The following is an 8,164-nucleotide window of genomic DNA, read 5'->3' as shown; positions in this document are numbered from 1 at the left end:
GCCCCGCCCCGCCCCAGCCCCCCCCCCCCCTCCAGCGCAGCCCAGTCTCTCGGCGCGCCGCTCTTCCGGAAAAACTTCAGACGACTCCTCCCCGCAGGGTGACCCCGTGAGGCGGGCACGGCGACCCCGGGAGCCACCGGGCCAGGGCTCAGGATTGGCCGGGACCCGAGAGTGTGCAGGGGAGCGGGGATGGGAGGGCTACCCGGCCCAGATGGGGTCTGCACCGCAGGGCCACCCCAGACTTTAGGAAAGGTCTGCCGGGATGAGACTCTGGAGCTAAGAAGACCTCAGACCGAAACACCAGCTGGTCAGGAGGAAGGCAGAGGCGAGACAAGGCGGGCGACGGGACGTAGGGTAGGGGACAGAGCGAGGGGGCGGGGGGGCTGGAAAGTGCACGCCACATCCCTAGAGCAAGGCGACCTAAGGCTTCGGAGGAAGGCCTCTGGGCGGCGACTGTACCGCGGCTGACAAAGAGCTCAAATCAAAATCCTGCCACCGGCCCCGCCCTGCGCCGGGCGCGTGCCAGGTCCCGACGCTCAGCCCGCGCTCCGACCAGCCAAAGCACACGAGGATTGGCCACCCAGGCCCACGTGTCACACGGGGCCGAATCTGCGATCCGAGGACCACAGCCCCGCTCCCGCCGACTTTGCGCGTGCGCACTCGGGGGCGGGTGTACAGGCTGCCCTCCGAGCTTGCGAGGGCCTCGAATGACCTGCAGGGGGCGCCGAGCGCTCACCGGTACCTCCCGGGGCGTGGCTGAGGGAGTGCAGAACCGGCCCTGGGCGCCATCATTCGGAGGCTATTTGTCCCCTCCCTAACTCGGAGCCTTGATCCGAGGAAGAGTTGCGCCAGCTCCGGGTCGGGCTCCAGGTGCCAAGGCTAGCTTGGACCGTAGGCCTGAGATAAAGGCCTCCCCACACACAGGAAAGGAGGAACCGGCCTTAGTGTGATGGCCGAAGGCCTACTGGAAGGGGGCGGGGAGGTACCGACTTTCTGACCCGGGGCAGAAGGCGAGCTCTGGAGCTCTGCAGCTCAGGAGCTGAGCCCCGGCCACCTCCTTAGTACAGGTATTAGCTAGGAGGCGCAGAGCCAAGGCATCAGGCCACACAGAGTGGGAAGTCTACAAAAGGGTTTATTTTCTTCCAGCCAGGTGGGCACAGCAAAGAGCTAGTTTACATTCTTGGCTGGGGTGCAGGAGTGTCCACAATGCCCCCCCAAAGCCCAGGGGAGCTAGTGTCCCTGAACTGTTGTCCTGACCCTTCCCTCTCCCTTCTCCCAGCCCTGCCAGCCCTGAGGCTTTCTGCTGCATCCTGGCAGAGGGGTTGACTGTCCCAGGGGCCAGAGGCCAGCCCAGGTAAGCAGGGGCCTGTCCTGTGCAGAAAGTGGAGCAGGGAGTAGGACAGTCCACAGATTGAGGATCTGCTGAGCCTCTCCAAACCCGGGCAAGGTCAGGTGGTAACCAGGGTTCCTCTCCCAAGGAAGGAAGGCTAAGGGTTGAGGCCCCTAGCCAGGCTCCTTAGGGTGTCCCTGCATCACCCAGAGGTCTTCACAGGGCTGTCTCCTTGGCGGCCCTGGCCCCCAGCTGCCTGGGAGGCTTGAAGCTGAGCACTTCTTTATAAGTGACACCTGCAGAAGGTGAGAGGGACAGTTGGCCTTTGCTTTACCGTGGGCAGAAGCCAGGGCTCCTAGGCTTTCCTCTAATCCTAACTGGGCCAGGTACAGTTGGGAGTTTGTGTGGATACTGCTAAAAAGCAGATTTTTCCCACAGAAACAGAAGGAGCAGGAGCTTGTGTGTCTGTCCAGGGGCCCCATGGTAAAAGCAAGATCTCCCAGCCACAGTGTGTGTAGGTGGGGACCACAGGCAGGAACCTGTGGCCTGTGGTTTTTGAGTTATCTCGCTTGGCAGCAGAAGCCTTTCATCACACAGAACCAAGCCCATGACACAGCAGAGAGGCAAAAAGCTCCTGCAAGAGGTGCAGGGAGCCGTGATGTGAACACCTCAGTCTGCCCAGGCATGGGAGTGCAGCCTTGGTTCTGAGACAGACAAAACAAGGCCTGGAAGTCAGTGGCATGGCCCAGTGCTGACCTGTGCCCTCAGACATGCTGGACCCTGGACTGAGCTGCATAACCACCTGCCATTCTGGAGCACATTGGGGCTCAGGTGCAGGGGAGGGGAGGTCTCTGAGCCCACCTGAGGGTCATCCTTAAAGAGGAAAGGCAGGCCCTCAGAGTAAGAGGACACAGCTGGCACACAGCCCCAGGGAGCAGATAAGCTACCACAGTGGGGTGTGAATTACTCAGAGGGGCTGGGGGGGGCTACAAGTGGTGGGCCTTCCCTTGCAGGCAGGACAGGAGGAGCATAAGGCAGTAGAGGTGGCAGGGGTCCTGGAATGGGGTAAGGAGACACAAGGGCAATTCAAGAGATGTGAGCAGAAACCTGGGGACATGAGGAGGGGGCTCCAGGATCTCTGACCTAGATACCAGGGAGGCTGGGCCACTCAGGGAAAAGCCAGTGGGCACTGCTGCTCTAAACTCAGAGCTGCTCCAAAGTTCCTGGGCTCATCCTGGACCACCCTCTGTACCAGGGTTTGAGGCCCTGCCAGAAACATCCTTGCCACTGCTCCAGAGGTCACCTTAGCCAAGCTACGCAGCCCCGCACTCCCATCCTCTCCCTCACTGGACCTGCACAGGGTAGAGACATGGGCCTGGCCCATACCCCCAACTCACGCTTCCACTCATCCAAGGTGAGGTCCACGTCATCCACGGAGTCATCATACTTTTGGGCCTTGGGCTCCTCTTCTGTGTCATGCAAGGACTCAAAATAGGGATGGGCCAGCGCCTCACCTGCTGTCACACGCTGCTCCGCATCCAGCACCAGCATCTTCTCCAGGAGGTTCACAGCTGGGGAGGGTCACAAGCTAGGTCACGGGCAGGTCTCACACTCAGGGCCCGACTCCCCAACTACCCGGTCCTACCCATGGGGCTGGCATTGGTCAAGACAGAGGCAAAGTCCTTCTTCTCCAGCTCAGGAAGGCCCTTCATATAGTTCTTAGCCTGTGCAGGAAAAGAGTGAGGGCCCAGACCCAGGCCCGGGCCCAGAGCCAGCTGGCTGGCCCACCTAATCCCCCACAGACCTCTGCACTCTGCAGTTTCTGCACAAACTCAGCAGGAGGCGTCCCCGTCACCTTCATGATCTCCTTCAACTGGTCCAGGTCTGCACCAAGGTCAGGAGCAAAGCACAGGGCCAGAGGGCAGGGCCCACACACCCATACACCCACCCAACACTCAGGGCAAGAGCCCCACAGTGCCTCAGTGAGAGGATACGGTCATTGCCCTTGAACAGTATCTTCCCTGTAATCATCTCTGCCATGATGCAGCCCACCGACCAGATATCCACTGAGACAAAAGCCCCGTCAGTGTCCCATGGGCAAAGTGTGGCATGCGTAGACATAAGGGATAAGGTAGGGGTCCGGGCAAGGAGGGTTTGACCTGCCCACGCCCTCACCAGGCTCCCACCCCAACTTAATAACCTCCTTAGGGTCTGCAGTGCTCTCTATCATGAAACGGAAGCTGGGGTGTGGCTCAGTGTCAGAGCTCTAGCCTAGCACATGTGAGGCCCTGGGTCCCATCCTGAGCATCACAGAAACCAGGAAGGAGGCAGGTGCAGTTCAGGGGGCCCTGAACTCAATGCGGGGGCCCTCACCCGTCTGTGTGTAACGCATCCAATTCAAGATGACTTCAGGTGCCCGGTACCACCGGGTCACCACGTATCCCGTCATCTCACTGTCTGCCTGTCGGGCCAGGCCAAAGTCCAAGATCTGCAGGAAGAATTGCAGATGCAGGGAGTGGAAGAGGTAGCTGTGGTCCCAGAGAACCCAAGGGACCTGGCCTTCTGACACCCTAGCAGGGCTCAAGGTCACGGCGTTAGACCCCAAGGTTTCTCCCTGGCTCCTCACAGTGCATTCAGACAGACCCATTTGAGGGACAAGTGCCAGGGTTCTCTTTACCCTGCTCCACCATCCCCAGTTCACCTTCAGGAGTCTCCACAGCCCAGCCTGGGTCAGGCATGGGAGCTGGGGGTGCCCCCTACGTCACTGAGGTAGGTATGGAGTATGCCCAATGCCACCCCAAGTACCTCAGTCATGGCCCATCAGCTGCTTAGCTTGGGCCCAGATGCCCTGGGCCTTGCCCTCTGCCTGGGCCTGGAGCTGGCAAGCGCATGGGCATGTGGAGAGGACCCCGTGCCCCACCCCGGCCACCCTCCCCTCCCAGCCACACCTTCAGCTCACAGTCCTCATTCACAGCCAGGTTGCCGGGTTTCAGGTCCTAGGCAGAGGAAAGGCGACCACTGTGCCCTGTGACCTCAGCACAGGTGAGGCCTAGGGCCGGGACAGTACCCTCAGGGGCCACCAGACGGGGCCTGGCCCTTTGCCTCTACAGCCTTTTGAGGAAGAGTACAGGGGCTGGGTCCACAGGGGTTACTTGCAATAGGACCATGCGTGGGACCCAGTGTGTACCCCACACGGGCCCCACTGTACCTTTCCTACATGTGGGAAATGGAGGTGGGGACTGAGCCCCTCTCACGCCCGCAGCCAGGGAGGGGGACTTACCCTGTGGATGATCCCAGCAGCATGAATATACTGTGGGGAGGAGGCAGAAGCCATCAGCCCAGGGACCCCAGCCGGAGCCCTGCGGTCCTCTTCCCATTGCCGCCCCTAAAGACCCCACCTTCAGCCCCTTCAGCATCTGATACGCAAGGAACTGGATCCGGTCTTCGCTCAGTGTCTCGTGCTTCATGAGCTTGCCTAGATCGGTGCCCATGAATGGCATTACCAGATAGCTGTGGGAAAGGACTGGGGGCATTAGTGGGCAGGGCCTGGCCCTGGATCTTGGCCAACACCCAACAGGGCCCAGGCTCGGACCCTAGAAGACCCCACCCCAGCAGCAGCTCCTCAGGGTCCTGCAACAGCCATCCCCCCAGCCTAGGGGGTGCCGTGGCTCTATCCAGCACTGGTCCCCCAAGGCACTCTCAGCAACACCCCACCTTCTCAAACATGTGCCCACACCTATTCCAGCCACACTCCCCAGCAGGGGGCACCAGGGTTTCTGAATGTCCAGATGAAAGGGGTAGGGAAGAGGGATTGGGGAGGGACACTAGAGTCAAAAGGATGGGCTTACAGGTGGAGATCGGGGAGTGGCATTAGCAACCCCAAAGGACACCAGGTCTGCTGCGGGCCCGTGATCTCTGCCATCCAGGCAACAAGGAACCTGGTGCCTGCCCCCTCCAGCCCTCCCCATGCCCACCCCTTGGCCTCCCACCAGTAGCAGTGTAAATCATGGCAAGGGCAGTGTTGGCCTCCTGGCTGCATCTGCCAACAAAAGTCAGCAGCTTTGGTTTCAGGCCATGCACTGGTGCCAGGGTCCTGAGCATGGGCCCTGCCTGTTCACAAACACCAAGTCCAAGGTTCACACCTCCAGTACTGTGAGAGGAAAGGCACCAGTCATGGAGACGGCAGAAGGCCTCAGCTCTGCCCGGGCCTGCCAGAGTCCTCAGGCCCCAGAAGCAATGGAATATAGCGTAGACTGTGGTGTAAGGCAGCCCCCAAGCCAGCCCAGAACCTAAAGCTAGCATCCAGCAGCCACTTGTGCCTCCCCCAGCCTGCCTGGCAGGCCCAAGTGGCACTCACAAATCTGTGAAGTCATCCAGTGTCTCATCAGGAGTAAAAACGTCCAGGAGCCCAATCACCTGGGGACAGGGTATTGGGCAGAATTTGGACCACAGAGAACAGAGGGCTAATGCCCCCAGGGTAGTAGAACACTCCCCCACACCCAGCTGTCCTTGTCTGTGCCCACGGGCAGCATGGCCCAGCCCTGGCACATCTGCCCACAGACATCGACTATTTTTGGATTGTGACAGCCGAGATCCTCCAGGGAAGGCGCAGCCCCATGTCCGCACTGGCTCCCAGCAGTCCCAGAGCTCTAGCCACTTTGCCTTCCCTCCCCCTGGTCCTCCTCTCGACCAAGCTGACCCAGGGCCAGGGTGGCGACAGCTCCCTGGGAAGAGCCAGCATCTAGCAGATCCTTCCTGGAGTGAAATCAAGAGGCAGCCAGACCCAGGCACCTAGAGCCCCTGGTTAAGGGAGATGGATATCAGCCATCCGTTGTGACACTGGCTTCCCCAGGAGTTGGGGGTGACAAGGTATGTAGCCTCTCTGAGGAATAACTAGAAGGGCAGGTGGGTATGGTATCAGAGGACACATGCACAGTGACTGAGGCCAGAGGAAGAGCACTTTGAGTCTGAGGCACAGGAAGGAAGGCCAGGTGGCCAAGGCCCAGCCAGGAGGAGCCAAGGAGAGGCCAGAGGGAGCCTGGGTAGAACTCACACAAGTACAAAGTCTGGCTTTGATTCCGAGAGCCACCACTCTGGAAGGGGTGAAACCAGGGTGTGACGGTGAATGTGACTGGCTGGCTGCCTTGTAGAACACAGTGGAGTGAGCAAGAAAGGACACAGGAGGTGGAGGGCAGCTGCTGACCACATGAGGCCAGAACGTGGATGAGGGGAGGAAAGGGCCTGGTGGGGGCCCAGGAGGACCCAGCAGTTTCAGGACAGGGACCTGGGTCCTGGAGGCTGAGGCAGTTCTGACAGAGGGACAAGACTTCTGTGCCTCTGTGATAGGGACAGAGGCCCCAGAGAAGGACAGGAGGGGCCCGAGGTGACCAAGGGGGAGCATGAGGCAGAGCTGGCTGGGGCCTATGGCAGCTCCCCACCCCCACTGAGTGGGACCCTCAGCCTCTCCTGGCCCATTTCCCGCTGGGAGCAGTGCAGGGCAGGTAGAGCCTCCCAGCTTTAGTTCAGGACACCCTGGAGACCACAGTGGCCAGCTGAAGATAGGGCGGGAGCCTGGCAGGGAAAGTGGGCCTCCAGCACTGTGTGGGTGACCCCAGCTAGCACAGATGGCGCTGGAGATGAGCAGTGACTGAGGGGCCCAGAGCCCTTGGCTGGACGGGGCAATGGACAAGCAGGCAGGGGGAGGGATGGAAGGAATGTGGGGGGACACCAAGGATGGAGAGCTACCCTCACGGCGTCAAGGCCCAGGTGTGGGCGGAGGTGACAAGGACCGGCCACAAATGGACATCACACAGAAAGGGGCCCCAGGGCCCGACATGGGGAGTTTAAGAGAACCGGGGTGGCTAAGAAGGGCCAGGAGCTAAAAGTCTGTCAGACTGTGGGCACAGGGACCTCATCCTCCTGATGACACAGGGTGTAAGTGGGGAGTAGGAGGGACTGAATTCATAGCCCCAGGAAAAGCAGCAAGAAGGAAGAGCTCCTTAGAGCGAGGAGTCCTTATACCCAGCAATGGCCACTGGAGAGGCCCAGGGACAGCCTCATGCTATCCCATGGACAGGACTGGAAACGAGACCCTACCCCCACTCCAGACCTGCAGTAATGCTCTCCAAACCTAGGCTCTCTTCGCTCACAGCAACCTCTAGGCCAGTGATGGCGAACCTTTTAGAGCTTTCAATGATACAAATCGCCCGCTTTGGCATGGTTCCCACCATTGCCTAGGCTCTGCTGTGGCAGAATCACAATGCCTGGCCTCGCCCTGCATTCCAGGGAACGCTCGCCTAGAGGGGAGACTCAGGAGCTGGACATCAGGGCTGGAGAAGGAGATCTGGGGTGGGGAAGAGGGAGGTGATCTTCCAGGAGGACCTCCTCTCCCCAGAACAGCACCCTCCCACCACGGGGGGGGCAGGCCCAGGTATGACGGGATGGTAGGAAGACCAGGCCACAGCGGATGTCACGCAGAATGGGGTCCAAGCCCAGGGCTACCCCACCAGGGTGAAGACTGGAGGAGGGAGGAGCCCTGGCTTGGGCAGGTCACTGACCCCTGACCTCTGGCCCAGGGCCTGGGCCGGGAAGGTGCCCACTCAGTCCCAAGCCAAGCGAGGGAGCGGAGAAGGGGGTCTGGCCCTGGGGCCCTCACTCCCTCCTGGTGCGCCGGCTGCCTGGGGCTGGGAGGGCACCTTCTGGTGGACATCCTGGCGGGCGCGCGCACTCACGTTCTCGTGGCGCATATGCTTGAGCAGACGCAGCTCGCGGTAGGCGCGCTTGGCGAACAGCTCGGACTGGAAAGGCCGGTACAGCTTCTTGATGGCCACCTTG

The 8,164-nt window shown here is 60.7% G+C and overlaps 1 protein-coding gene across 5 annotated transcripts; it reads right to left on the bottom strand.

Annotated features, from left to right (window-relative positions):
- Window positions 1-1,094: 1,094 nt before the first annotated feature.
- Window positions 1,095-8,158, bottom strand: Mapk12 (mitogen-activated protein kinase 12). 5 transcript variants are annotated; one of them, XM_010634265.2, is made up of 10 exons: window positions 8,062-8,158; window positions 5,688-5,746; window positions 4,729-4,840; window positions 4,611-4,640; window positions 3,704-3,818; window positions 3,325-3,396; window positions 3,135-3,214; window positions 2,976-3,054; window positions 2,728-2,901; window positions 1,095-1,626 (listed from the first exon to the last, which is right to left on the bottom strand). In XM_010634265.2, exons 1-10 carry the CDS (start codon window positions 8,074-8,076, stop codon window positions 1,547-1,549), a joined length of 816 nt encoding a protein of 271 aa, XP_010632567.1. In that variant the 5' UTR covers window positions 8,077-8,158; the 3' UTR covers window positions 1,095-1,546. The 5 variants fall into 5 exon arrangements, with proteins under 5 accessions (XP_010632567.1, XP_010632570.1, XP_033622048.1 ...); XM_010634268.2 differs by lacking the exon at window positions 5,688-5,746 and adding an exon at window positions 4,279-4,326 and having other exon boundaries at window positions 8,062-8,143; XM_033766157.1 differs by lacking the exon at window positions 8,062-8,158 and adding an exon at window positions 4,279-4,326 and having other exon boundaries at window positions 4,729-4,805.
- Window positions 8,159-8,164: the final 6 nt, after the last annotated feature.

This window comes from Fukomys damarensis, unplaced genomic scaffold, assembly GCF_012274545.1.
Source record: "Fukomys damarensis isolate Sample0158 unplaced genomic scaffold, DMR_v1.0_HiC HiC_scaffold_19, whole genome shotgun sequence".
Classification (NCBI taxonomy): domain Eukaryota; kingdom Metazoa; phylum Chordata; class Mammalia; order Rodentia; family Bathyergidae; genus Fukomys; species Fukomys damarensis.
This window is presented reverse-complemented; position numbering and strand designations above follow the sequence as displayed.